Here is a 27,775-nt window from a genome sequence, read left to right as displayed (position 1 = left end):
TTGCAGAAACTGCACAATTACATGAAATAAAACATTCTAAATGAAATAAAAGCCTGACATAAGTAGCAATTTTGTAAAATATGAGTGAAATCAGAAACAACTTGGTTTTGATCACTGCTTTGCCACATAGAAAGTGTTTCTAATAGTGAACCTGCTGGTGGATCTGTGTGGTAGACCTCAAAAGATCCTATATCCTCTTATTTTTTTCATCTCTGGTGCCACTTTTTTTTTTTCTTTTTCTTTCTTTATTTATTTATTTTTTTAAATAAAAACAGTTAAAGGAATGTATTGGAAAGGCACATTAACAGTTTTAAGCTTTGTTTATTTTTTTGAAAACAGCATTTCTCAAGTCAAGGCCACCTTACCCCCACAAGAGATGATTACATTAGCCGTAGCTACAATATTGCATGCATTTATTCACCTTGGAATGAACTGTGTGCAAAAAGCACTAAAGAGGAGGGGGAGTGCAATAGAAAGTGCTTGTAAAACATCTTGAACAAACATCGAATGTGCAAAATGATGGTCAAAAATCATGGATTGAGAAAGTCTCATCCTCCATTATTTTCACTTTTCTTTTTTGGCCTTGTATTCTTACAATTTATACCTACAGTATCATGAAAACCCTGTGAAATGAAAGCACTGTTTATCAGCTTTTTGTGTGTCCACTCTGTCCTGTGCTCAAACAGGAAATATATGGCTAGATGTTGAAATACAAAATGCAAAAACACTACAGACTAGATTATCCTATTTTTGTTCTCAGGCCACACAATCTTACGGCATTTTAAAAGGCCTATTTTACAATACTGAATTCTTGCCATTCCACTTCTCCAATCCAATGTTTCTGACAGAATTGGCCTCTCATATTCAGAGATGTAAGGCAAAGTTGCAAATAATCAGAGTCCTTTAATCCAATGCCTGATTAATTCTGAGTTAGCCTGAGAAGCCCTGCTTGGCCCCACAAAGGAAAACTAAAACCTTATACATCCACTGAGTAGTCAACTCTTTTAATTCCCTGTATGACTAATTTTGGAAAAATACAGCTGATGGCTGCAGGTAAACAAGGACTAAGAAACAGGTCCAAGTGTATTATTTTTCCTTTTCTCTAATATGGTTTTTATTATGTTATGCAACCATTAAGTGCAATTCATTTGAAGGAAAGCTCTGACACAAGCACACAATGGTTTCAAGCTAGATTGATAGTCACATATAGTGATTATTTTAAAACTTTAACTGAAATAGTTGAAATATCCATTTTAGCTGCAGCCAGGTCACCAATGTGAACAATACATCACACTGATGTATCACAGTGTTTACTTACAGTGGAGCTGATAGCACAGGCTACGAGTAGTCGCTAAAAGAATTATATCAGGAATTAGTTTCTGAGGTGCAAACATGACTACACGTTAAGAATGTTTGACAACTACCAAATATGATCATAATCTATCCAAGTGCTGCAGTCTTCTGAATATTGAGATGTGTACAAACAGCCACTCAGTCCCATTTTCTACAGGTTTCTACTGCTTATTGTGTTTTCTCTCTGTCTGTTTTAACACCCTGCTTATTTATTCCATGCATTTTTAACACTTGCAATGTTTGAGTGGCATAGTGTTTTCTCACTGAGTACAAGGTCAAAGTATAATTCAAATATTTAAAGCTAACTCTTTGGCTGACTGGTCGCTAGTTTTATTATCTTGTGCGTTGAACAGCTTTAAGTATTCCAATAGTGTCTTATCTTTGGATTTGGAAAATGTTGCAGAATATAAATTCCTATATATAATTTCACTAGAAGAGTCTAGTATCAAAATCTACAAAGTATAACGTGCTTCCACCAAAGAATAAATGGCAAAGCACTTGAAACAAATGCGATTCAACTGAACTCCCATTACATGCAGCTTCCAAAATCTACTGTGCTATATAGAAAGTGCATATCCTCTACTCCTTTCAAAGTAGTGACAGTTCACCCTTCTAGAATAATAGTTTATATCAAATATAAAGCAAATCTACAAAAATAATGGAATTTCTTCTTTTATTCTGCTATGTAAAGCAACTTTGACCTAGAAAAGTGCTGTATAAATTTGATGTATTATATTGTTTTTAAGGCCACAAAGTAAAAAAATATAGCCACAAAGAAATATGTATAAATGTATAAGCTTTAAAGCCAGCACTTTTTAGGGTAATGAGATATACTGCAAAAGCTCTGTTTGAAAATCCCCGACTACACCAGTTTGAACAATATACAGTTTAAAGGTAAACATCGACTTGTCTATTAAGACCAATTGTAAACTTGTAAAATGATGGCAGTGTCAATTCAAGACAAAGTGTCAATAAGAGGGATTTGGATGGTTTAACTCCCTGCTATTGCCACCAGTGAATCCAGTCACCTTTATATAAGCCTGGACTTATAATAGGCAGAGTAATGTGCATAATAAAGATGCTGGTGAATTGGCATTGTGTTTGTACCCTGTGCCGATGTGGTTGAGCTGCGTGTTTGTTCCAATGGGTTGCATGATAAGGCTTTAGTGCTGAATGTGTGCTTGTGTTGTGTGCTGGTAGCATTGCATTGAGATTATGAAGGTCCAGAGGTCCTCTAACTGGATTTCTTCAGGCTACTGGTGCCTGTACCTCTCGACTTGTTCAACACCACGGTGGCCTGAGAAAAAAAGAGGGGAAAAAAGGGAAAACAATGAATGTGATGGCATACTGTGTCAAGTGTTTCTTGCAACAGTCACTGACTTCCAGTTTTTGTTGTGGCTGAAACCTCTCAGCCTCACCCATCATATGTTTAACCCTGTTTGGAAGAGTGGAGTCGATCAATTCAAACCACTTCAGGTTTTGTGTAAGTAAGAGTTAGAACTTGAGAATCGACTCTCAAACGGCCTCCGAGGGCTTTTCAACTCTCACCATTGTTTCATTTTCTATTTGTGCTCTCTTAATGTTTGATCCAGCTTATACTTAAGTTGTGTCTGTTATCTAATTACATTAACATTTTTATCTTGACATGTTGCATGTTTTGTCCTCTTCTACTTGTATATTGTATACTTGTATTTTTATATTGTTACTTGTAACGTTCTTTCTTTTGTTACCTGCCTAGGGACTAAGGATGTAAATTAGCATTCTGGCTAACTCCGGCATGTTTACATCTTGTATTTTATACTGATGTTCATTAACGTGCTTTGTCCCTATGAAATAAATAAATAAATAAATGTCTACATATGATTTTTTTTAAAATCTCTTGTAAAAGGGGATGCAATAGTTTAAGTCACAGTGAAATGAATTTCCGCGTGCAACAGAATATGTGGTTGGGGTTAAGTTACTTGAGGGATTTGAATTATTAAACATTAACATGTGATTGGATCAGTCAACAAGGGTGTGGCTTAGAGAAAACGGCTGCTCGATGTGGACCTGTACAGGACTCTTGGCCTTGACCAAAGACTGTATAAAATATGAACGTAGTCTCCCTGACGTCACCCATAGGTTTTGGAAGAGCCAAAATGAAGCTCAAAGTGGACAGCAGTCTAAGCTCTCCTTCTGTGACGGCAGCCCACCTGTCACTCAACGCATGATATTAATTATGCAGAACTTTAAGCCTTAATATAATTTAACCACATTCTGTGTTTTCACAGGTGTAAAAGCTCAAATCCAAACATACACCTCCTGCTGTACTATTGCTCTGCTAGTTACCCACACAAGCTGTGGTTTTATACGATGGGCAGGGTAAGTTTGTCGCCCCAAATCACAAGTTAATTAAGTTCAAGATGAGTCATCAAAAATATTTTTACATTTTGCAGGAAGAGAAAGGAGATGGACTTTGATATAAAACTTTCTTTAAGAACCCACAGATAATTATCATCCAACTCTGCAGATACATTTTTCGCCTCTATTAGCCCATTGTTTTTTATACACATTTACTGTGTATGGTTTAGTCTCACCACTCTTATTGACATTGTTTCAAGAAGCAAACAAGCTCTGATAAACCCACTGTATGCTGTACTGTATGTATCCTTTTCAGCACCAAGAAGCAGACAAATAAAGTTAGCAAATAGCTGGTGAACGTTGTCAAGCATCTAGCAGGCTGACTCTAATGTGATGATAAGTATGCTACCCAGTACACTCCAACAAAAGTGCTTGTCAGATGATCAAACAGTTTCTGATACCCCCCACCCCTTCCCTTGTGTTTCTCAAGTTGTTACATGTTTCAAGTTGTGACCATAATTTTTTATTTTTTTATTTATTATATCCAGTTTGTGTCATACAGTACATGCCTCTATAAACTTGCACCAAAATGTAACTTTTTATTTACATATTAAATTATTTATGTTGTTTTAGTTACCATTTTTTTTGGCAGGTGAGTCAAAAGATAGATTACTACTAATTTCTCTTACTGTGGGATTGCTGGATGCCATTTTTTCTCTTCCTAACATCAATTGCTCCCTATAGTAACTTTTATGGGTATATGCATTAAGAAAAGGCTATAATGACCTAACTAAAAGCTCTGAAAGCCATACAGACAAATCAGCCTGCGTATTCTTACCTGCTCTAGGACGACACCTGCAGCCTGGTCGATAGCTCCCCCTACAGTCCGGTACCGACCAGAGTAGCGGATGAAGGCCCACGTCAGCATCGACATCATAACCACACCCAGTGTACAGTCACACACCAAGGCGAAGGTAGCCAGGCCAACGAAGAGCAACACACCTGACAGCACGTAGAGGAGGCACACCAGGACAAACAGCACTGCAGGTGTCCGGAAGGCACTGAAGAGATTTTTTGACTTTTACAGCAAAGAGAAAAACAGATGATTTATAAATAATATCACTGGCATACACAGCAATGCATGCAATAATAATATACTACAGTCAGAATCATTTTAAGTGGGAATTAACAACTTCAATGTTTTACTAACTCTACACAATTGGAGAATATACCAAGTGCCTTTTTGTAAGATTCAGATGTTTATTTCAATGTCAAACAGGCATAAAGGTTATATCATGTTTATGTAGTAGTCTCTTACCGCATTGTGCTTGCTGAGGGAATGCCACATTTCCTCCAGCTCCTTTTCCAGCTGTGCTTGGTAACGGTGACAGAACTCTTGTCCGCCCATCTTCTTGGTCGAAGAGAAGTTGTGAAGAGCCTCTCGGCTGTAGAAGTGGTGCTTTTCCTCCAGAGAGTCAGGAGCCACGTAGGGCAAGTCTCCCCCACACACCTTCGAGAGGAAAACAAAAACAAAAGAGATGTAAGAAAGAACATTTGCAGTCAGAATTAAATGAAAATACCACTCTTATGGTGTTTCCATGTCCCACAATGATGGACACACAGAGTGAAAAGGGGGAACACTGTATTTCACATGTAAGTGAACCCACCTTCTCCATGTTCTTGTGATACTGATCTTTGGCTGTTGCCACGGCTGCCAGGTTATTGGCCTCTGCTGTAGCCTGGCGAGAAAAACAGGTATATGTTTAATGTATTGGAGTGAAAAACTAAATGATCCATGCCCCTAGTTAACAGTAAAACATTGTGGCTTATTTAAATTTATGTTAATCCTGCACATACCATGAGCATAGTCTTTGGCTGTGGCAAGTCTTCTCCCTGGTAAATCTTGATGTAAGCCTGGTAAACCAAAAATTCCAATATTAGATATAAAAAAAACTTTTGGATTTAACAAGAAAACTCAGATGAAGATGGTACCTTGAAGAACTCAAGCAGGCCCCGGCAAGTGACTTTGTTTCCATTTATTTCTTTCTCAGCCAGACGATTGGGATGCAGCAGTTTGGGGATCAGGCTCTTCAGCTCCTCTTTGAACTCCGGGGCAACCACTGACAAAATAAATATACCAAAACTCAGGACAGCACTCAGTATATTAGGCATTCTGCTAAATACTAACCTTAAACACAGTAGAATAGTGTGGAAAATAGGAGATCTTACCATTAAGTTGTCCCTTAAAAACGGGGCTGGTGGCAACCTTCAACCCAGGGTGAGGTAACAAGAAGCAGGAAATGCTGGTGAAGCATGAATGGATGTGATCCCTCACTGTTTGCAGCTCCTCATGTTGGGACTCGTTCACCTTTAAAAATCAATAGTAAGGTGAATTCCTAAAGTCAGTATTTAAGATCAGCCAAGTGTATTTATTATTTTCTGCCAAATCAACAAGACAGAAATTGTTACCTGTAACCGTTTATCCAGGAATTTATTGCCTCCTTTAAAACCGTAGTCATATTCATAGGGGAAGCTCCAGTCTCTGATTAGGAACATCAAAGACTGTAGGAGGAAATTTAATATGGTGTTGAATGAAAGATAATACATTTTTATTAATCACAACAAAGAGCAGCAACATCAGCAACAAATGCATCACATATTGTGGTTTCTCTTACCTGGAAGGGCTTCAGAAAGATCTCATCCATGGCAAGACGACCATACTCCGTGAACAGCTGTGAGGAGGACCAATATGCAAAGTTACGGAGATGCAAAAATCTGGAGAGCACCTCATGTTAAGAAGCGGTATAACTGACAGACCCTTTTGTCAGATGCAGAAAGGCTTCTTTTAAACACCTTTATATTTCATATCCTGTGTCTTAAAAATTCTTCACTAATCACATCAAAGCAGGTGTTTTGCAACACTAATGTAAACAGACCTGTAGCTGCTGCAGATCGTCCTCTTGTATGTTCTGTGACAGATTGTAGATCTAAGAAAGAGAAACTATGTAAGTGTACATTACAAGAATAATGAGAAACTAGAACTGCAAGCAGTTATGACGGGGCCCAAGCCACCCATGCCAGTCGCCCCCGACGCCCCGGGGAGCGCGCGAAAGTGGAACCTGAAGCCGGGCGGCGGGGAGGCAAACGTTGCTAAATATCGAGAGGCGCGAGCCGCGACGTCTGCGGTACGTCGCCGTTGCAAACGTAGCGTTTAACAGTTCACCTCCACGCATATACAGACTACCTTTAACAATTGTCTACAATAAACAAACTTCTTAATCCCCCTGACCACAGGAGACAGCAGAGAGAAATGAGAGAGTGACCGAGAGGGTGGAGGGGGGAGGCAGGTGTGGTGGTTGAAGGAGCAGGGGAGGTGGTCAAGTTGTTGCAAATGGTGTCATAGGCGCCGATTTATGTTTTCCTCCGTGGGTGCTTCGTGGGAAATTAAGATGACACCAACATAACCATTCACACTATAACAGACTCTCCACTTAGCACCAACTGCAATGTTTAATTGCACGGTATCGGCGCCTATGAATGGTGTTGATTTTGGATTGAAAAAGTGAGAGAAAAGAGTTGCATTTGTCCACTGTGAAGGTTTACCAACTTTGTCAAGTGGGTTAAGAAGTTTGTTTATTGTAAAAAACCAGGGGAGCACAAAAAAAAAAAAAAAAAAATGTAACGGTAGGAGGTAAACATCAATAAATATTGAGAAGTGTGAGCTGCAAGGTCTGTGGTACATTCCCATTGCAAATATCCCATTAACATTGAGTAAAAGGGCCAAAACTCGTCTACGTTTATTATAGCGCCCCCTAATGGCCGATCTTCGCCAAATTTGGTACAGAGCCTCAGAGCGGCATGCCGAACAACGATCTCAAGTTCTTTGCTGATAACATTTAATTTGGCTGAGATATGATATGATATGTGTGTGGTAACTAGCTATGAAAATTTGTTTGGTCTTCAAATGCGCATACTTTAACTTTAACGTAGCAAAATTCCTTGAGTAACTTTTGGTCACGTCCATCTGGAAATGCTACGTACCAGGTTTCGTGGTGATCCGTCGCATGGCCTAGGACGAGTTCGAAAAGGTTGGTTTTGCTCATTGCGCGATATTGCAAAAAAACTTTTGAGCGGAAATGGGCGTGGCCTATATCATGTGATTCAGCTTGATTCAAGGAAGACGTGGATATAAGAATTTCTAATGTGCGATGTATAATGTGGGAGTTAAAAGCAAAAAAACATAGCGCCACCTAGTGGTCCACATGTGTAATGTTTGGTAGGTGTGGTCCATGACCCATTGTCTATCTACCCTGTAAATTTAAAGTTGTTCACGTTAGTGTAAGTGGTAAATTTAGACATGGGTCCCATAGGTCACGCCCACTTTGACCCCTCAGAACCCCACACTAGGGTTGGCCTCAGGAGTGTCCCTAGATGGTACCCATCAAATTTTGTAAAAATCAGATTAGCGGTTCATGAGATATAAACCTTTTGTACTTGTAGCGCCCCCTAGTGGCCAATTTTTGTAAAACCGGTGGGTGACCTTCAGAGGTTCATGCTAAACAAGCATCTAAAGTTTGGGGTTGATGGCATTTATTTTGGCCGAGATATGCCAAAGTTGGTGTTTTCAAAATTAGCTACACAAATTTGTTTGTGCGTAATATGCGCAATTTTTATCCTATCAAAATTATTTTTATTAACTTTTTGTCCGGCCCATCTGGAGATGCTACCTGCCAAATTTCGTGCCGATCGGTCGCACGGTCTAGGAGGAGTTCGAAAAAGTAGGTTTTTGATAAATCGCGATTTTTTACGCATAAAAGTTTAGGTGGAAATGGGCGTGGCCTATATCACGTGATTCAGTTGGATACAGGGAACGCGTGGATGTATGTTTTTTTAATGTACGGTGTACGGTGTGGGAGTTATAGGGCCAATCGCGTTTTTTCTGCTATACCTAGTGGTGGAAGTGGGTCTATTTTTGCGCCTGAGGTCCTTGCGGAGTTCTGAACCATTCCTGAAAATGCCAACCCCCCACCATGTACGGTTTAAGCTGTAGTCGGAGTTTTAGGCGGAGAAGAATAATGACTATGATGATTAATCAGTAGAAAAACAATAGGGTTCTACAGCCCTGCTGTGCGAACGGCATAGCTTTGCTATTGCCCGTTCTTGCAGACTTTGGGTTGGACCCCTAATTACTAAATAATCCGTGATAATCAGAGATCAGCCACCTGTATTGAGCTGGTCATGGTGCTGAGGGCAAAGATGGTGGCACAGTCCTTCACGGTGGACTGGTTATCAAAGGCACCCTGAGTATCCATCAACACTACTGCCACCTACAGGAGACAAAACGCAGCACATGACATGAACCCAGGGTGTGAGACAAAAGCAACATAAAACTCCATAACACATGAAATTATCTGCATTGATGTAAGATGTTGAGTAAATTACAGGACAAATTATGGCCTTGTGTAGAGGTAAAGGTATATTGCTCCATTCACCGCACACTAATCTGTAGCATAAGAGCTCTTTTTGGAGTAACACTGTCTAACATGCAGGGCTACAACAAACAATGGTTTTCTCTAAATTATAATAATATATCAATATTATAACTATATTTTTATATTAATTTATTTAAAGTTTAGTGTAAAATGCTTGTTGCAATTTCCCGGAACCCAAGGTGACATCTTCAGATAGCTTGTTTTATTCAAACAACAAAACAGAGGAAAAAAAGCAAATAATCACAATTTAAGAAGTTGGAAGCAGAAAATGTTAAACATATTTGCTTGATTAATGTCTTACACAATGAATTGATTATGAAAATAGTTGTTGATATCTGTAGATCGACTATCCAATTAATCTTTTCTGCACAACACATAAAAATCAGACTAACAAATCAGAAAGTGTAGTTACACAGATGAATGGTGAACGGGTCAAAAAAGGAGAATATGGGACGAATTTTGAGGAAACAAAAATCTGATAATGACACAAGTAGAAGACCTTTCATATATATTATTTGACATAATTATCTAACTTAGTTCTAAATACTAGGTTCCTTGATTTTACTGTGGTTTTTCATTTACATGTAAACATCCGACAACACACATACGGTACATAAATAAACAAATATATTAAGCATGTACCTCTGTTCCATCACTCTTTTTGATGAGGAAAACTTCACTCCACAGCTGGATGCCTGTTGTCTCTGGTTCTGAACCCCCTCTCCAAGAAAATCCAGTCAGCGGCTCATCATCCTCACCCAGCCAGTTTTCATCATCCTGCAGAAATACAAATAACACTAGATCAGTCAGGGGCAGGCTGGGGCTTCTCTGTCAAACTCTGTGCTTATTCAAAAAAATGAAACATGCCTCATCATGTAGGTCCAATTATCCTGAAGAATATAACAGCAGCTGCAGACATTTTACCCTGAACTGTTAATAGAAACTCCAGCTATTCTGCATAATCTACACACAATCTAAACAGTCAATCTTTCCCATACATTGATATATTTATGGCGGCCCGCCACAATATCAACATATTGATTTTCTATTTTTTTAATATTTAAAATGGGTAAATTTTGATTTAATTTTAAATACGTTCATTCTGATTCCCCTCAAACCCCTCAACAGTGACAGATATTAAATTTAAAACTGAAAATAAGTTTGAAAAAAAAAAAAAAAAGACTTAAATGAAGAAAAGAATCAGAAGATTGGCATTGAAAATCAGAATGCTAAAAATATAAAAATAAAATCTTTATTTTCATAACTTTTTTCAGTGCCAATCCCAACACCTTAGTCAGGTCATAATTATCTCCCCAGTTAGCTATTCATTTAACTGCACTGGTTAACGACAGAAACATTAAATTGTAGCGCTTGGCCTGATGGTGGGACTGCAGCAAAGGTAATGGAGTTACTAAAATCAATGACATTTATCAATGAGCAGAGCAAATGTTATGCCAAGCATGAGGTAGGTTTACAAGATATGTACAAAAAAAAAAACAGACTGAACTCATTAAAATAGGTAATGACTAAATTCTGAAATATTCCAAAACTAGTTAGTTCACATGTTCAAGCAGGGATGGGTGTTAACGTGACATTCAACCACAGACTATAAGTGATTTTGCAAGTTATCACACCTTCAACACAGGTGGAGGAACTACCCGTAATACTAAACTAGCAGTATTAATAGCACTCATTAGTTAACATGAGAATATTTCAGCATCAAATAAGTCCCCTTGACTGGTCATGACCTCTACGTACAGTAGACAGATATGAGGAGTAAGATATAATAATTATTATTATTAATAACTTTTATTTATATAGCGCCTTTCAAGAAATCCAAGGACACTTCACAGTGTGGCTGAGCTAAAGGAGGTTGTAGGCTGTGGTAAACAGGTTTCAGAATTTTTTTTTTAAATATGTCCAGGGATGTAGAATTTTGGATATCTGCAGGGAGGCTGTTCTAGAGGGATGGGGCTGCAACACTAAAGGCTCTGTCTCCGAAGGTACAGAGTCTGGTGTGGGGAATGGAGAGGGGGCCAGGGTCTGAGGACCGCAGGTTTCGGTGTGGGGTGTATGGATGGAGTACCACACCAAGGTTGCGGACCTCAGAGGATGGGCAGATGGCGCACCCATCAACATCCAGGACGAGATCTCCAAGCACAGAGCCTTGAGGCACGTCTGGTTGACCGGAGCTGGATCAGAACGGGAGGTGCTAATGGTGACAAATTGCTTGCCTGTGTGAGAGGTAAGAGTGAAACCAGGAGAGAGCTGTGCCAATGATACCAAGGTGATGGGCTAGGCGGTTGAGGAAAATGGTATGGGAGATTGTGTCAAAGGCTGCGGAGAGGTCGAGGAGAATGAGTATGCTGATGTGTCCAGAGTCAGCAGTGGTGAGTAGATCATTTGTGATTTTGATGAGGGCGGCCTCTGTACTATGATACGGTCTGAATCCTGACTGAAGGGGTTCATAGAGCTCATGGCTGGACATATGCTGATGGACTTGGGTGGCAACTGCTTTTTCCAGGATTTTACTTAGGAACGGAAGGCTGGAGATTGGCCGGTAGTTGTTTGCATCCTCTGGATCCGAACCTGGCTTCTTGAGGATAGGGGTGACTGAGGCAGTTTTAAAGTAGGTGGGTACTACACCAGATTCCAAGGAGCAGTTGATGACATCCACCATGATGGAATGTCTAGAATAGTGCGACACTGAAAGATCATGTTACTGTGCGACTCACCTTTCTGTACATGTAGCGGAGCATGAAATCAAGCAGGAAGCTCTTGCCCTTTCTGAAGGCTCCTGCCACCGACAGCACGACCACGTGTTTGTCTCGGACCTCAGGAGCCAGTAGAACCCGAGTCAAAGCCTCGGTGTCCAAAGCAAAGGAGTGTTCCTCCTTACACACTGTGACGATCTGTACTGGGCCTGGTTTAGTCCCCATCATGGTACTGGTCCCTGTGAACATCACAGACACAAACATCAGGTTGATATTAGTACTGGAATAATCCTAGAGCAGCAATTTACCGTTTTTGTTTATTTTTTTACTTATTTTTCGATTTCTTTGATAGATTGTGTAGTCTATAAATTGTCACAAAAACAAACTTCCCCAAATAAATATTATTTGACAATGGTGCATAGAAAAAGGAGCAAAATACATTTGATAAAGTACTACTACTACTACTACTACTACTACTAATAATAATAATAATAATAATAATAAGTAATAATACATCTTTGAAATTTTTTCTGACAATCATCAAACATTTGCTGGTTATAGTTTCGATAATGTGATGTAGAAGTGCTGTAGAAGAACTTGTGTGGCTGGTCACATGCAGCAAGACATTGTTTAGGCTCTAGTTAAACTTGTAATGGACATTTCACAATAGAGTTATTGTCTGTCCATAATCCAGAGCAGAAATCATTCAAAATAAATTGATCACAAGAAAACTAATGGAAAAATAACATTCATTAATAATGGCAATAACCATTAGTTGTAGGCCTAAAGGGCAAATTCCTTAAAGGTCTCTCTGCTGAGCCATGAAAGTGACTTTCTTTCCAGTGTCACTAAAACATGAGATTTGGATGATAATTCCACCCAAAGCTGTTTACTCAAATACCATTTCTCCTGTGCCTACTGAAAATCAGACAAGCACTGATCTTTCCATTAGACACAATATTTAGCTTTGTGTGAAGCCAACTGTGGGATGCTCTTATGGGTGTCATGCTGCTTGCCTCCAGCTAGTGGATTCACCATGCTGTCCAATACTCCACTCCACTGTTCATTTTAGCTGCCTGAATGAACTTCATTGTTGTTGCTCTTTGAGGAGGACGTCCTTTCTCCCATGATGACAAAGGACAGGGAGGTGCTTCCATAACAGGGTATCTGCGGTTAGAATACCCAAATCTCGCTCTCTCCTTTCAACAAAAACCCAACACCTCTAAAAGGTGTGGCACTCAGCAGCACATGCTAGGCATTTCTATGCAGTGACTGTATTGCAATGTAGAATTCAAGTCTGCAGATATGGGACAAAACCATATTTTGTAATCTGCCTGCACTTTGTTATGAGAAAGTACCGCATGGTACAAGCTAAATGTACAGTACCTTCTCTATAATTTACGTTGCTTGATCTTAGCAACTGCCACTTAACGTTAACAGCGATGTTGGCTACGCTGGCAGTACTTGTACCTGTGTGGCTAAGCTAAACAAATCTCTATCGTTAATCTCTAGCTATACGAGACGCTCAAAGATAGCTAGCTAACTAACTAACGTTAGCTAAAGCTAATAACTATTGACAGACTATTTTACTAGTCAACGGCTGAACGTTAGCTAATTGCCTGTACGTCCGAGTGTACTCAAACAAAAACAGTAAAAAGCTAACGCGTATCCGTTGTTAGCTGTCAAAGAAAACGAGTTTTAGAAAACTAACGTTGCAGCAATCTTTGGCTGCTGTTTCACAGTGTAATGTTACCTTTGGTGTCTTCAAACAGCTTCAACACAATCTCAAGACCCGAGAAACGACTAAAGTGTGACTTTTTACACTGGCATGAAAACAACTACGAGAACTTCTTTTCCTCCACGAAACTCACACACTTCCGTCTTCAGCCTGCGCAACGTCGTCTGGGAAATGTAGTTTTGGTGTGGTTTCCTTGCTTGTACTTTAGTCTGTCTACGAACTACGCTACCCAGTGCCTGCTCTGCCTCACAGCTATGGGAAATGTAGTTTTTAATGTGAAGTTACGAATACGGAACTCCCTGTAATTGGAACACAGAAGTTTGCTGTTTTGCATGTACACAAATCATAATTCATGTAAAATATTTCCATGGATGAAAAATACATTGTAGCCTAGCAACATGTTTTTTTTTTTTTTGATGGAGGACATAACATATAAATATCTAGCAGACTGATGGGTCCAGAGGCTGTAATTGTTACGCCCTCTAATAGTTTAACTTGTTCATATAAACAACAACACTGGATACATGATGAAAATACCCAAATATATCCTATAACAATTTGTTTGGTAACAAACGGCAATGCATCCTAAACGAAACTGAACATAAAAAACAGGTAATTTAATTCACAAGAACGGCAGGACAGATATTATTTGTTAGATTTCAAAATCTAAATTTTTTGGAAATACATAACATTTACAAACAGAAATTCAGTGTACCCTGAAATGTAAAGTGGTTTAAATGGCAGTGAGTTCATTTTGCATTTTAACTCAAAATTCCAATCAAACTATTCCTGATTGAAGACAATTTAGCTTAGCTTACAAGATCATATATCTAGGTTTTAAAATTCACAAAAAATGTGAAGACATTCAGTAACATGAAATCATGTACATAAAATCAATTCTAGCAAACATTATCTGGAGAATGACAATGGGTGTAAAGAAATTAATTAAGAAATAAAATCAAAAGTACTTATATTGTTGTAATTGAGTAGTGCTTTCCCACTTTTTGAGCGCAATCTACATTTGCAACTACATCATAAATTAAGTATTTTTTATTTAAGTATTATACTCAACTACTTTTAGAAAGGCAGCATTTTCAGAATAGGTTACAGTAACAGGGGTAAGATATTCGTCTTAGGTTTGTTTGTAATTTGTTTTCTTCATAAAGTATACCTCCATGAAAACCTTCTCATAAAGAAAAGATGGTCGCCACTTTAAAGAATTGGAGAAGAAATGTTTGTTAAAACCTATTCATATTGAAATGGTAATAGTGTGGATGTGAGTCAAGAGCTACTTTTGTACTTTTCTTGTGCAGGTTTCAACGCTATATTAATCTTAACTTATTAACTTTTTAACTAACCCTAACTTGGGAAACATCTTAACCAAGAAACATACTTCTACTTGAGTTGGAAACACTTTTTCCACCCCTGAGAATGAACTCAATGTGTTAAAAAACCACAGTGGAAAACCTAAAAACCTGTAATGAAGATCATACTCTATTAATACTTTCCTCTCAGTTTTGAAATCTCAGAGAATAATTTTGTCCACATTTTTCAATTCAACATTACACTCTTAAGTCTTTGTCCTGGTTGTAATTATATGTATTGTATGGTACAGTGATAAAATCAGCTCCTGCATTGAAAGTGCCTGAACACATATTAAGTAATGTGATCCATTGTCTGTTAGTCCATCAAAATGTTGATCTATATTTTTACCTAACTACAAAACAAGCCTTAGGGCAGTGTCAACGTCTCAGGGAGAAGCAGCCGATATGCCAAACATCATCACTCCATCCATTATCACTTAAGGCTTTAAAACATAAATCCCCATTTATGTTGCTTTGTTGGAGTATTTGCTTACAAAGAATTGAAGCATTGCATCAGTTGTGATTGTTAAACAGGATATAACATTAATATCCGCCACCTGCCAGGTCCAGCAGTGACCCAGCAGCCTCCTGGGCCTCGGCATCGAGCTGAAGGATCTCCACAGTCTCCAGGTCCAACTCTGTGTCACCCGGCAGGACCAGGTACTGGTACTGGTGAGACTGGTAATAGTGTAACTCAATGTACCCGCTGTCTGACAGGGGGTCCTTCTCCATCTCCTCGCTGACCTCCCCCTGGTGGTATTCAACTGACTCCATGGTGACAAGCTCCTCGTGATCCGGGGTCAAAGGGCACGGTGGGTTTTCAGAGAAAGTTGGGTTATCGGTGGTCAGGATTTGGGGTGAGGGCGTGGAGAGGAGGAGGGTGTGAGAGAGAGGATCTGCATGAGAGAAAAACAATACATCAAGCAGAATATGAGTCAAAAAGTAATACATTAATATTAATAACTTGTTTTCAATCAGGCTGGTCGAACAACCAGTAGTCAGATTCTTTAGTGAGCACGTGGGCCCATATAGCGCATAGGCTCGGAAATAAAACGAGGGGACATAAAGGAGACTAAGCTAGGCTATTGCTGAGTTGCCAAGGTAATAGAAGGTTGTTGCCATGACAACAGAACACAAACACAGGAACAATGTTGCATGTTGAGAAAGCTGCAGACAGGGAGAAAAGCTGCAGATAATAAACGTGTCACAGAGGGCTGTTACTTCATTGATGAAATATTGCAGAATAAAAATATGTGTCAAATATGTAAGTTCCTGTGCTATTTAAGTGACATGAGCCTGCTGTGAGTCTCCCCTTATCACTAACCTGACATTTCCATAGAGTCGCACACTGCAGGCACCCCAAATTCAGCTCCTTCCAACCTGCACACAATATGGCAAGATAGTTAAGACTACATACATGTAGGTTTTATATGTTTGTTTAAAGTATACCTCAGTACAAGTGTGTGTCATTAAAATGGGAAATTATTGAACACACAAATAATATTTTTACTTCACTGGTTAGAAAGCAATGTCACTAAAGTAATATTTTGTTTTCTGTCTGATTATTTTTCTTCCAACCAACCAATTAACCAACAAACCAACCAACGTATCTCTAAAAAAACAGAAAATAGTGAAAGATGCCCATTTCAATTTACAAAAGCCCAATTCTTCTCACATTTGAGAAGTTTGGTGCTAGTTTGGCATTTTTCTTGGATAAGTGACTACACCGATTATTCAAATTGCCAATAATTTTTTTGCCAACTAATCGTTTCACCACTAATATTTAGTATTGACTTTTTGTCTATTATCAAACTCATCTAAAGAGTCAGTCAACAGAAAATGTATAACTCTTTAGTGATCAAATAAATACAGTATACCTAACAATTTATGGAGTTAATGTTGTATATAAAAGTTTAACTCATAATGAAAAGAATTTGTTGCAGCCTTGTTGCACAAACTGTGATTATACTCACAATGCAGGCTTGTTTAACAGATTGATATTGGTGCTGTGATAACTGTGGGTCTTCCTCAGCACCTCGAGGAGCACCGGTCGATACTCGGGACACACACACCACAGAGATCCCTTCCCCACTGACTGAAACAAACATGCAAAAACACTTGAAACATTTCAGTGGCCCATGTAACTCTGACACAGTAGACCATATAACCTCAGAAAACATGTGGAGTACATCATTTCCCTGTAGGGCAGTTTAGTTGCTGACTCGACTACTGAATCCAGAGTGTTGCTCAAGGACATTTCAGTGACATGGATTAAACATCTGTCCTATAATTTAAGCACAATCTCTTTACTCATTACATGACCTAGTTGCTCTAAATGTGGTAAACATAAGTCATGTCCCCACCTGGCTCTTGTCCCTCTGAATGCGACGAAAGCTCTTGCTCAGGGACAAGTTGTGTCTAACAGAGTTCCTCCAGCCTCCAGAAGCTGTTCTGTAGTAGGGGAAATTGTTCACAATCCAAACATAGATGTCCTTCACTGGAAGCCTCCTGTCAGGTGAGTCTTCTATTGCCATGAAAATCAGACTACTGAAGGAGTACGGTGGCTTGGACGAGGCAGGAGGAAGAAGTTGGGTAGGTGCGGTGGACTCTAGCTGAGGCAGTGGTGTCATTTTGGGAAGGGGCTGCAGTGGTAGGAGGTTGCCCCTCTGATGCAGCCAGTTGAGGCAGGTCAGGTCATCCTGGTCAGTTATATTCGACGGGCTGAGGCACTGTATGTTTTGTCCCTCGAAACACTGAGATGCTGTGCAGTGTGAAAGAGGTGAGGAAGAGTTATTAGACTCTGCTGTTGCTGGAGAAAGTGAGGTAGGAGATGGGGGGAATGAAATAGGTGAAAGTGGGAGTGAAACACGGCCATTTGAGCAGGTTTGTTGCGGCGAGGAGGAGAAAGGCAGGGACCCTCCAAAAGTGGTAGGACATGGTGACGAGGGTGGCAGTGTATGAGAGCTATTCTCCATTTCTCTCCCAGGAGGAAACTTCCAGGGTCATACAGCTGTACCACGGCTGGAAGACATGACAGAAATCAATTAAAGTTACTGCTGAAAGGAATGATTCATGCAAATCAGGATTAAAAGTTGCCTAACTGCTGCACATGTCCATACTGTACACATATTTGTGTGTACCAATACCCCTTACTGTTTATTCTATTACTTTGTACATTACTTTGCACTTTATTGCTTTTTGCACTTCTGTTAGAGGCTACTCTACATTTCTCAGGACCTGTTAGGTGTAATGACGATAAAGTTGAATCTCATCTAATTCAATCTAAAAGTTGTCAATTTGCACTCAAGACTGAAATCAAGTCGAGTCAGTTTTATTTATATAGTCCATAATCACATAGCTACGTAGCCAAGGTTTTAGACTAAAATAGTTGGAAAATGCGGGATAAAGTTAAAGTATTTCAGTTAAATGTTAGCTAGCCGTTCCCCTCTGATGAGCATCCCCTAACCACCAAACGTACAAAGTCCAAAATGTTAGGCACAGTAACGTTACCATCTCCCGTTTTAATACACACAAAACGTGCCCAGTGGACAGGTGCAGGTCTATTAGAAAGTCATTGTTACTCGCAGAAGGTGCAATCGATTAATTGCGTTAAACAAACTAACAGTAGACTTATTGCGTGTAACAATCAAATTTATAACGCTCTAAAAGTTTGTATGTGATGCCGCATGGCTCTGCAACGCAGTTCAGGATGCAAATGGCGGAACAATATAAAGTTTCATTAAGCCAAGAAAGCCGCCTTTTCCGCTCACAGGTGATGTTAGCTAGTGCTTCAAAATGCATATTAACTAGTTACTCACCAAATTACCAAAACGATAATCCTGGCAGAATTCAGAGTTCATTAAATGTCCAAAACACGTCGTTCAAAAGTTAAAGGTGAAATTCTGGTGTTCAAAACTAGACTCGGAGTCGGACACCTTTCCCTCCGTGTTCTGTTACCGTCTGAGGTCTCCATGGAAACGAAAAGGACGCTTTGCATTGTGCGCGTTCCAAGGCGCGTTCCCGCAAAGACAGTCTCACACCAACCAACAGAGGGGAGACAGTATCCAAATCCATCAAGACAGTAAAGTAAAAATAGCAATACCCTACCGAAATGTAAAATACCTCATTAGGTATTAAGTTACTAAATTTGCCAGTAGTGAAAGAAGTATTCAGATTTTAGCACGACCAGTGTAAAAATAGTGTTACAAGTAAATGTCCTGCCTTTAAAACTGTAAACGAGTATCAGCAAAATGTCCTTTAAATGACAACTTGTCGTGGCCGGGTTGGTTCAGTGGGTAGAACAGGCGCACATATACTGAGAGGTTTATGCCTCGACACAGAGGTCCAAGGTTCGAATCCGACCTGTGACAATTTCCTGCTTTGTCTTCCCCCTTTCTCACCTAGCTGTCCTATCAAATAAAGGCTGAAAAGCCCAAAAAATAATCTTAAATTTATATATCAAATTGTCATAGAGCAGCTTAATGGCTGCTTTTGTCACATAATATATCATATTATTTGATTATTATTACTAATGCAATAACTAAGCAGCATTTATTGTTGTAGCAGGTCGAGCTGAGACCAACTCTAACTTTTTTACTCTAGCTGTTGGGTGGTTTAAACAATAAAAAGGCAGATTTTACAATTTTTTTTTTTTTTTTTAGAAATGTAGTGAAGTTAAGGTATTAAGTAGCATAAAAGGGAAATACAAGTAACTTAAAGTGATACTGAAGTTTAGTACTTGAGTTAATGAACTTGGTTAATTTCCACTATTGCAAATAGCTTACTGAACAATGCCAGCTCTACTAATGCATGTTTGCATGTAACACCTTATAATGCACTTATGACTTTATAATTACATACAATGGATGACACTTTCTGTAAAAATAACAATATCTCTCTGAAATGTAATAAACATAAATTCCCACAAAATGAAAATTCTAATGCAACATGCCAGTACATCAAAATTGTGCATAAGCACAGTAATTCTAAGTTTATTCATTTAAGTTACTTTCCCCCTTTGAGAACAACTGTAAACTTTGCAACACTTATGTCAATGTCATAGACCGTTGGCTAAATACTGAGCTCTGGCACCATCTTTAGAAATTAAATCATATTAACTGACATAAATCAGCATTATTCAGAAGGGGAAAAAATCAGATACAACAAATAATAAAAAATGTCTCAAACTGTTTAAATTGAATACACAAAGCTAAATATATTTATTTTTTTTCTACAAAAAATTCAAACATTGTCATGCTCTTTCGAATGTAGATAAATAAAATCCAAGACTCACAAGAGAAAGGGGGATAATGCAGCAACATTACCATACCAGAAAAAAATTGTACTTGAATCATGTGTGTATGTGCGTTTTATGTCTGTGTGGTATTTATATTGTCTGTATGTCCGGTGTAAATATTGTAGAGCAACTTGAACTGAATCTGAGTTATGATTAAACAAGCCCTTGTGTTCAAAGTTAGATGGCCAAAATAAGCATTTGCCAGTGTCACTGTACACTAATGGTGAAAAAACAACTTCCAGTGAGACATTTTCTGTGTCACACTTTGAAACCATTTCATTTTTAACATGTCCATCTGACAAGTTCAACACTGTCTTCATATGTTTTGAGTTTACTGACAAAAAAGCGTATAAAGGCAGGTGTATAAACACTCAACCAAACGTTTGGGTCATACACACTTGGACTTCAGGTTATTTAATGCCTCACGGTCACCTGACCAAGTGAGAGGTTAACCAATATATAATGATTGGCTGAAACACTGCAGTAGCCACAGTTATATAAAGGCGGAATTGAGGTTTGGCACTTGATCCCGTTACCATGGAGTCAGGGGAGAGAGAGGGAAGGATCTTCATTTTCAGAGATCGAACCTGAGAAGAAAGAAACATCTTTAAACCTGCAATATCACGCTAACATAAAGTAGGTTTTTCAGTAGAATATTATAGCATACATAAAGTAGTAACTACATGTACTATATTACATGTATTAATGCAGTACATTATGCTAGATAATGCAGAAAGTTGATGTATTTTGTTGTTTCACTAGACATCTATCCTAAACCTGAGGATTTGTGTGGATTAGCTGTCCTCTTTTCTTTGTGTATTCTGCATATTTGTTTCTTCAGTCTTCTCTTTTTAAACACAGAGAGAAAGAACAATTGAGATGGAAAAAACAGCATCAAATATGTAAATATCTGACCTACTCTGAACATAATTAATTATAATTACAATTTATTTGGTTTTCTGTTCAATGACTCGAAATACTTACAATGAAGAACATAAGGGCACAAGAGGACCAGGCAAGAGCCACATAATACCCATCACTGCCAAACAGTAAACCACACAACACTGTGAAGATCATCCTAAAGGAGAAGCATAAAAAATATATTTATAATGTTCTTCAATATGAATTAATGCAGTCAACAAGGACCTTGTAACATTTAAAAATGCCTTCCACTGAGCTGAATCAGAATAAATGTTGATTTAACAGCTAATTGGTTTAGTTATAATACAAGTTTAAAGGTGCTCTAAGCGATGTCACGCATTTTTTAGGCTACAACATTTTTTGTCCCATACAGCAAACATCTCCTCACTATCAGCTGCCTGTCCCCTGAACACACTGTAAAAAAACGCTGTCTCTGTAGACAGCCCAGGCTCCACAAACGCCAACAAAAACAAACAGCGGCAACCTGCACCACCAAACATAACAAACAGTGTTCCAGCGTTCTAACAAGTGACAAGATGGGGTGGGGGTTTGGGGGTTAGTGCGCAGAAGCACAGAAGGGAGGGGGAGGGGACGGGATGAGGAGGAGGGAGGGGCGAGCTAGCCTCAGTTTTGTTTGACAATACTTCGAACATCAACAAGAAGTAACGTCACCCAACATCGCTTAGAGCACCTTTAAGCTTTGGTCTCAAACTAATCCTCACAATGATTGGCTTTGTCAGTAAAATAGAATTATATTCATCTTAAGTACCATGACATTTACCCAACATATTTGTAGCCACTGTAGGCAATGAGATCAAAGGTTGAGAGGTCGCTGTGGACTGTCAGCAGGTACAAACTCAACAACATAACCAAGACCTCGATGATGACCCACACGAGGGCGGTGCTGGCACACAGTCCAAGAACCTCTGGACTGAACCTTTACACAAAGACAATACACACTCCTCATTAACTTAACTGATTCGAAAAAATATTTAATGCGAGTCATAAAGTAAATTTAGATAAGGAAGAATAGCTCACCGTTTTTGAATGCCGAGGGCCATTCCAGCAAGTAAAATGTAGGTAATGAAAGCCATTGCTTAAAGACAAAAAGTACACTTAATACATTATACAGGCATCACAAAATGCTCTGCTATTGATAATTTTGTATTTATAGAAAACGTACTCGGTATGTAAAGATCCGGTGCATTCACATCCTGTCTTGGAGTCAGTGGAGTGTCCCTATGGTAACGTACTTCCCAATCCTACCAAGAACACACAAGTACAGTATGAATCACCCTGCAGAGTCTAATAGTGTTATATGCAAATTATGCATTTTTTTCCACCTGAAATGTCTACTACTTAGCTTACATGATCAAAAAATTGGTTTAGACAATCACTATATTAAAAAAGTTAATTTACATGTGATAAGATTAGAGCTCAATGATAAATTAGGAGTATCAGTAGTAGTAGATTTAATTAAGAATGAAGTAATTCTGAGTAAAATATTGCACTTAACACAAAATAACATGCTGTGGGAAAAGTACATTAGGACAGGTGCCTCTTTAGTTTGCCGTTTTGTGACCCTGGTTTTGTAAGGCGAGTTTGCACTCTGTACAGTTCGTACATCATCAGAACACAGAATGTTTGGAGTGCTGACATAATTTACAATCTCAATAAGTTGTGTACTAAGTGTATACAGTGTGTTTTTATAACCGCACTGGCAATCACAGCATTCAGATGTTCATAAATAAAGCTGAAGGGGTGATTAAGTGGCTGATTATCTTGTTTGCACGGTTAAAATGTGATAAGTTGGTGAAAATATGACACTATCAAGAAAACTAGAGAAAGCTATCAAGCAGGTTATGCACACTATTAAAATGTTTTGTGTCGTCCTGTACGTGGATGTAGGACAAAGTCTGATTGAATGAATGGCTCTGATTACCTGATGTGTGTAAGGGAACATGAGGATCATAAGTTTCTTCAATACATATCTAGTGTCGACGGCAAAGAAGTATTTCAGCTTGTTCACAGACATGAATCTGCTGATCTGAAAGGCAAAGGAAGGGCAAACATTAAATTAACAGATGAAGAGTGCCAAAGTTAATAAATACAGTTGAGTCATAGTCATTTTAAAAGGGGACATATTTCAGTATTCAGTTTCCTACTTGTGTTTTGTGTTTCAAATGTTAACATGCTTTAATGTTCAAAAAACACATTATTTTCCTCATACTGTCTTTGTCTAAAACGCTCCGTTTAAGCACCTGTCTCTTTAAACCCCCCTCCTGTAAAGCCCAGTCTGCTCTGATTGGTCAGCGTTTCCGGGTCTTCTGCAATTAAGCACTTGGAGTTTCTGCACCGTCATTGCTAGAAGGGGGGCACGGGGTCGGGGTTTCCATTGGATCAAAGTACTGTCACGTGGTTGCCTGTTAATGCCAATTTCCCAGCCCTTGTCACATGACCAATTAATGTTTCCATAATGACTATCCAAAATTCTGATATAATGGAACCAGCACTGGAATTGTGGCAGACTGAGCTTGTAGAAAATGTGTATGGTATTCGGATATACAAATTTTTTTTTTAATGAAAAAAAGTGAAATTAATAATGATTGTGTTGTTTTATTTAGCAGAATAACATTGTGTTGTTTTATGCTATCAGTTTTTTATGTTCTATCAGACTATAACTACTCGAGAGTCTGCTCTTGAGACTTTCGGGACAATTAGGGCAGGATTCGGGATTCGGTACAACTGCTTGGATTTCGGGACTGTCCCAAATTTTTCGGGACGTCTGGTCACTGTGTGTGTCTTTCAATGTCAATGAAAGAACACATCCGTGTGTTTCTCTAGCTTGAAAAACTTCAAATAATGAACTTCTTAAAAGTCAATTTCTGGGACAAAAATTATATTAAAATGGCATAAAAAAACTTGCATGGGGCGCCCGGATAGCTCAGTTGGTAGAGTGGGCGCCCATATATAGAGGTTTACTCCTTGATGCAGCAGGCCCGGGTTCGACTCCGACCTGCGGCCCTTTGCTGCATGTCATTCCCCCCTCTCTCTTCCCTTTGATGTCTTCAGCTGTCCTGTCAAATAAAGGCCTAAAAATGCCCAAAAAATAATCTTTAAAAAAAAAAAAAAAGTTGAAGGAAAACGTTTGATTTTTCACAGTAAAGAAAATTGCTGTATATTACATTACTCTGTACTCCTGTTTAGAACTATTATCTTATCACATTAAGGGCCAGTCTGTGTCTAGATCTGTATGCCTGGTCAAACTTCAAAACCTGGTAAAAGTGTGTATGGGTCCGTCAGCTTGTGATTGAATCACACAAGACACATTTTTGTGGGAGGTTTAAAGTGTAATGGACAATTCTGCTTCCAACCTGTAGGGGGACAGAAGTGGGAAAAGTTCTCTAGTGTTGCTTTAAAGTCATGCCAATTTCCCAATCTAGGCCTTGACCTTTTTTATACGCTACTGGGTTAACACCCCATCCCTACATACAGTAGCAGATCATATCTGAAGGAACCCCATACATATCATGACCTTTCTTTACCTCTTTGTTCACCATATCCTTTCCTTGGTTGGCTAATGAGGAGCCATACATCATTGCAGCGTTGGCCATTGGGTCAGCAAACAGATCAGGTCCAGCACCTCCTTGCATGTTATTTGAGGGTCCTGCCATATTGTACCCAGGAGTGTAGTATCCTTGACTGTTCATTGCTGGTGCTGCAGAGCTGGTGTCATCAAACAGGACAGAATCTGCTGTGGGGGGAGCTGCACGAGCTCTCGGTTTAGCTGTGGAAAAGATGGACACAATGGAGTAAATAGAGGGCATTTGAATTTATATTAAACTGACTTTGTTGATATTTCATGGAGTTACAAGCTTATTATCCACATTATCAAATATAAACATACACTGAAATCCACCCAAATTGTTTAATCACTTAAGACATTCCAACCATATCAGGTCTTTCCCCAAGTAAGAGAGAAACAATACTCTTTGATGACCAAGATAACATGAGGACATTGTTAAAGGGATAGTTCTGATCTTTTGAAGTTGGGTTGTATGAGGTACTTATCCATAGTCAGTATATTACTGTGGACAAAGCCAGGTGCAAAAGCGTATTTTAACCGCCTAAAAAAAAAATCAATATCCGTTAAAGTGTACGCTATATTTATAATATTTTCACCACTTTACCTTGACGTCAGACAGCCCTTTCCTTTCCACTGAAGTCTCCCTCTGCAAGTTATTCTTTTGTATACTCCGGTTCATAAATGTGTCATCGTGTCCATAGTGAACTGCATTTCGTTGTTGCTATCATAATCATTCATTTTTTTATTATCTTGTATTTATCTCTTCTATAAACCGCTGAAAGTCTGATCCAAACAGCTGATCTACAGCTGCGTTCAACTTCATGGACAGTTTGGAGGCTGTAGTTTGTGGTGCTGTAGTGTTAAATTGTATTGTCTTAATGTTTACAGTAAAATCTTAATCGTGCTGTTTGTTTACATGTGTACAAACTTAAATCTGTACATTGTAGTCAAACATTTATGTTAACCTTGTTTTTAGCCATAAGTCTATTTCTGTGTAGGTACTTTGAGAGCAACAAAAAGCTGCAGTCACATTCCTTGTACTGTAAGTGTTCACATGGTTCACACTTACTTGGCCATTAAAGCTGATTCTCTATCTATATCTATCAAATCACTGACTGGTGTCGCTAATATTTTGTCCACCCCATTTATATCAACTAGGGTAAACATAACCCAAATGCAAGTAAGATTTATTCAAGTACTGGTATATAAGACTGCATTAGTTTCACTAATAAACTGGGATATTTTAGTGTAACGTTAGTTAGATCACCAGTCTTGACAGCAGTGTGCTAAGCTCTGTGTGTCTAGCTCTAGTAAGAAAATAGGAAGTAGAAAAACTATGGGCGGATATTTTGCAAAGTTTTACAGAAAGAATAAGTGATGGCAAAACACGGTGATTAATTTTTCCACTTACTTGCTCGGTACCCCTGATGTGGCAAGTCCATTATGACGTTCGCTGACGTTAGCTTAAAATAAAAACATTGACACGTTAACTAACGTTACGTTTTATTTTATTGAACGCTTAACGTTAGTCAGTTAAGGTTACATTGATTTATATTTGGTCAGATAGCTAGCTGATTAAAACACTGTGGTGTTATACCACAGCTTACATTGATAGCATTAAATTAGGTAACGTTACATGACATCAGTAAGAGGCTAGCTTGCAACACTCTTTATGCTATCTAACCTACGTATAAACGTATTATAAAACGTTTACCACTGCTGCTAACGTTACCAGTTAATGCTAGCTACCTAGCTAGACTCGCGAGCTAAGTTAATAACATCATATTTTAAAGTACCACTCGGTGCAGCCGCAGCGGTGATAAACACATATTCAACATTGGCATTTCAAATGTCCACGCAGTTTGTCTGCTGGATAATGTTCTGATCATGAAGTAGCTAAATAACAGGCAGAAGAGCACTTACCTGCACAGCTAGCTACGTGGCTACCAGACTGGCCCGGCTGATCCCACCCATGATCCACTGCGGTTGGTTGACTTCAGTGTGCCTGCGTGGCAGAAAACGATGTTAGTACACAAACCATAAACGTACACAGTGTAGGCTACTAGCTAATGCACAGAGCGAAGTGTGTAAATCATGTGTAAATCTTACTTCCCTTACTGTTTCCTATCGATGCTTAACAGTCTGTTGGGATAGCTACATTTTAACTTCAAGGAGCCACGAACTTAATACACTTGAGCAGGAAAAAAAAACAGACGTAACAGGAGCATGAACATTTATGACACAATTTACCTATTTTTTTCATAATAAGACCACCTACGCCATTTTTATCATTACAGGTGTTGGGTTTTAAAACGTTAAAACAATGTTAATATTTGATACCAATGTACTTTTATGTTTTGAGGTATTCACAGCTTGCAAGCTACAGAGTGTTGCGTTGATTAGGTAATGTCTGTCATTTAGCATAAAGGTAGAAGCTCCTTGTCCCCATCTCAAATGTTCCCCACACAAGGAGACCTATCGTTTAAACAGCTTTGAGAGCCACATCCTGCTGTCACAGACTAGATTAGAACAAGAGAAATGCATATCTCTGTAAATTTGAATAGAATTGGCACTACCATGATAAAGACCCTGTCTTGACCTGGAGTAAACCTGACAATTCAGAAGAAGGACCTTTTCTTGTGAAAACATCTGACCAATAAGGAGAGATGTCATTTGAGGAACCATCCTCAACTTCTAGGGAATATATGGTGAATACTGAGAAAGATTCGAGACTGATTGATGTGACTCCGGAAGGGAGATGCATGTTTCAGTCCACTGGCAGTGTAACATTTGCTTTTTGTCATGTCATTTTCATCATTCTGTTTTATTAAATCTTTTGTTTAATCTTCATTTGACCAAGCCTCTCCTCCTTCTTCAGAGATTTAACGAACACATCTTAGAAATGTTTAACACAGGTTAATGGATGAAGTCAAGATAGATTTAAAAAAAAGTAAAAAAAAAAAAAAAATAC

At 38.8% G+C, this 27,775-nt stretch overlaps 3 protein-coding genes and 1 long non-coding RNA gene across 6 annotated transcripts; 1 reads left to right on the top strand and 3 right to left on the bottom strand.

The window, feature by feature from the left end:
• Positions 1 to 281: 281 nt before the first annotated feature.
• On the top strand, positions 282 to 2,662 carry LOC118495228. Its single transcript, XR_004897548.1, has 2 exons — positions 282 to 1,083; positions 1,160 to 2,662. It is a non-coding gene; the product is annotated as an uncharacterized LOC118495228 (long non-coding RNA).
• Positions 2,232 to 13,863, bottom strand: atl3 (atlastin 3). 2 transcript variants are annotated; one of them, XM_031303329.2, is made up of 14 exons: positions 13,653 to 13,863; positions 11,921 to 12,145; positions 9,828 to 9,962; positions 8,916 to 9,020; positions 6,630 to 6,680; positions 6,369 to 6,425; positions 6,163 to 6,255; positions 5,923 to 6,061; positions 5,686 to 5,813; positions 5,551 to 5,607; positions 5,361 to 5,432; positions 5,012 to 5,203; positions 4,532 to 4,771; positions 2,232 to 2,650 (listed from the first exon to the last, which is right to left on the bottom strand). In XM_031303329.2, exons 2-14 carry the CDS (start codon positions 12,125 to 12,127, stop codon positions 2,588 to 2,590), a joined length of 1,539 nt encoding a protein of 512 aa, XP_031159189.1. In that variant the 5' UTR covers positions 12,128 to 12,145; positions 13,653 to 13,863; the 3' UTR covers positions 2,232 to 2,587. The 2 variants fall into 2 exon arrangements, with proteins under 2 accessions (XP_031159189.1, XP_031159188.1); XM_031303328.2 differs by having other exon boundaries at positions 11,921 to 12,138; positions 13,653 to 13,807.
• Positions 13,864 to 14,233: 370 nt separating this feature from the next.
• Positions 14,234 to 19,268, bottom strand: si:ch211-145o7.3 (forkhead box protein N2). Of its 2 annotated transcripts, none has more exons than XM_036001898.1 (5): positions 18,828 to 19,268; positions 17,365 to 18,022; positions 16,975 to 17,096; positions 16,326 to 16,381; positions 14,234 to 15,897 (listed from the first exon to the last, which is right to left on the bottom strand). In XM_036001898.1, the coding sequence occupies exons 2-5, from the start codon at positions 17,974 to 17,976 to the stop codon at positions 15,545 to 15,547; spliced, it is 1,143 nt and encodes a 380-aa protein (XP_035857791.1). In that variant the 5' UTR covers positions 17,977 to 18,022; positions 18,828 to 19,268; the 3' UTR covers positions 14,234 to 15,544. The 2 variants fall into 2 exon arrangements, with proteins under 2 accessions (XP_035857791.1, XP_031159355.1); XM_031303495.2 differs by having other exon boundaries at positions 18,820 to 19,267.
• A 687-nt stretch (positions 19,269 to 19,955) lies between these two features.
• On the bottom strand, positions 19,956 to 26,827 carry yif1a (Yip1 interacting factor homolog A (S. cerevisiae)). The gene is made up of 9 exons (XM_031303422.2): positions 26,728 to 26,827; positions 26,216 to 26,267; positions 24,764 to 25,005; positions 23,161 to 23,265; positions 22,402 to 22,480; positions 22,257 to 22,314; positions 22,000 to 22,155; positions 21,282 to 21,375; positions 19,956 to 20,884 (listed from the first exon to the last, which is right to left on the bottom strand). The coding sequence occupies exons 2-9, from the start codon at positions 26,244 to 26,246 to the stop codon at positions 20,726 to 20,728; spliced, it is 924 nt and encodes a 307-aa protein (XP_031159282.1). The 5' UTR covers positions 26,247 to 26,267; positions 26,728 to 26,827; the 3' UTR covers positions 19,956 to 20,725.
• Positions 26,828 to 27,775: the final 948 nt, after the last annotated feature.

Source organism: Sander lucioperca, chromosome 1 (genome assembly GCF_008315115.2).
Source record: "Sander lucioperca isolate FBNREF2018 chromosome 1, SLUC_FBN_1.2, whole genome shotgun sequence".
NCBI classification, from domain to species: Eukaryota; Metazoa; Chordata; class Actinopteri; order Perciformes; family Percidae; genus Sander; species Sander lucioperca.
The sequence above is the reverse complement of the archived record's forward strand: the minus strand, read 5'-3'. Positions and strand labels throughout refer to the sequence as shown.

Coding starts and splice junctions, on each gene's coding strand:
- atl3 (XM_031303329.2), bottom strand. CDS start 12,127: ATGATGGGGACTAAACCAGGCCCAGTACAGATCGTCACAGTGTGTAAG. Junction 9,021..9,827: donor AAAAGAGTGATGGAACAGAG/GTACATGCTTAA, acceptor TGTCTCCTGTAG/GTGGCAGTAGTGTTGATGGA. Junction 4,772..5,011: donor CCCTCAGCAAGCACAATGCG/GTAAGAGACTAC, acceptor TTGCTGTAAAAG/TCAAAAAATCTCTTCAGTGC.
- yif1a (XM_031303422.2), bottom strand. CDS start 26,246: ATGGACTTGCCACATCAGGGGTACCGAGCAA. Junction 22,156..22,256: donor GCCCTCGGCATTCAAAAACG/GTGAGCTATTCT, acceptor CTTTGTGTAAAG/GTTCAGTCCAGAGGTTCTTG. Junction 21,376..21,999: donor AGTGGCTACAAATATGTTGG/GTAAATGTCATG, acceptor CTTCTCCTTTAG/GATGATCTTCACAGTGTTGT.
- si:ch211-145o7.3 (XM_036001898.1), bottom strand. CDS start 17,976: ATGGAGAATAGCTCTCATACACTGCCACCCTCGTCACCATGTCCTACC. Junction 17,097..17,364: donor TTCAGAGGGACAAGAGCCAG/GTGGGGACATGA, acceptor TGTTTGTTTCAG/TCAGTGGGGAAGGGATCTCT. Junction 16,382..16,974: donor CTGTTAAACAAGCCTGCATT/GTGAGTATAATC, acceptor TATTGTGTGCAG/GTTGGAAGGAGCTGAATTTG.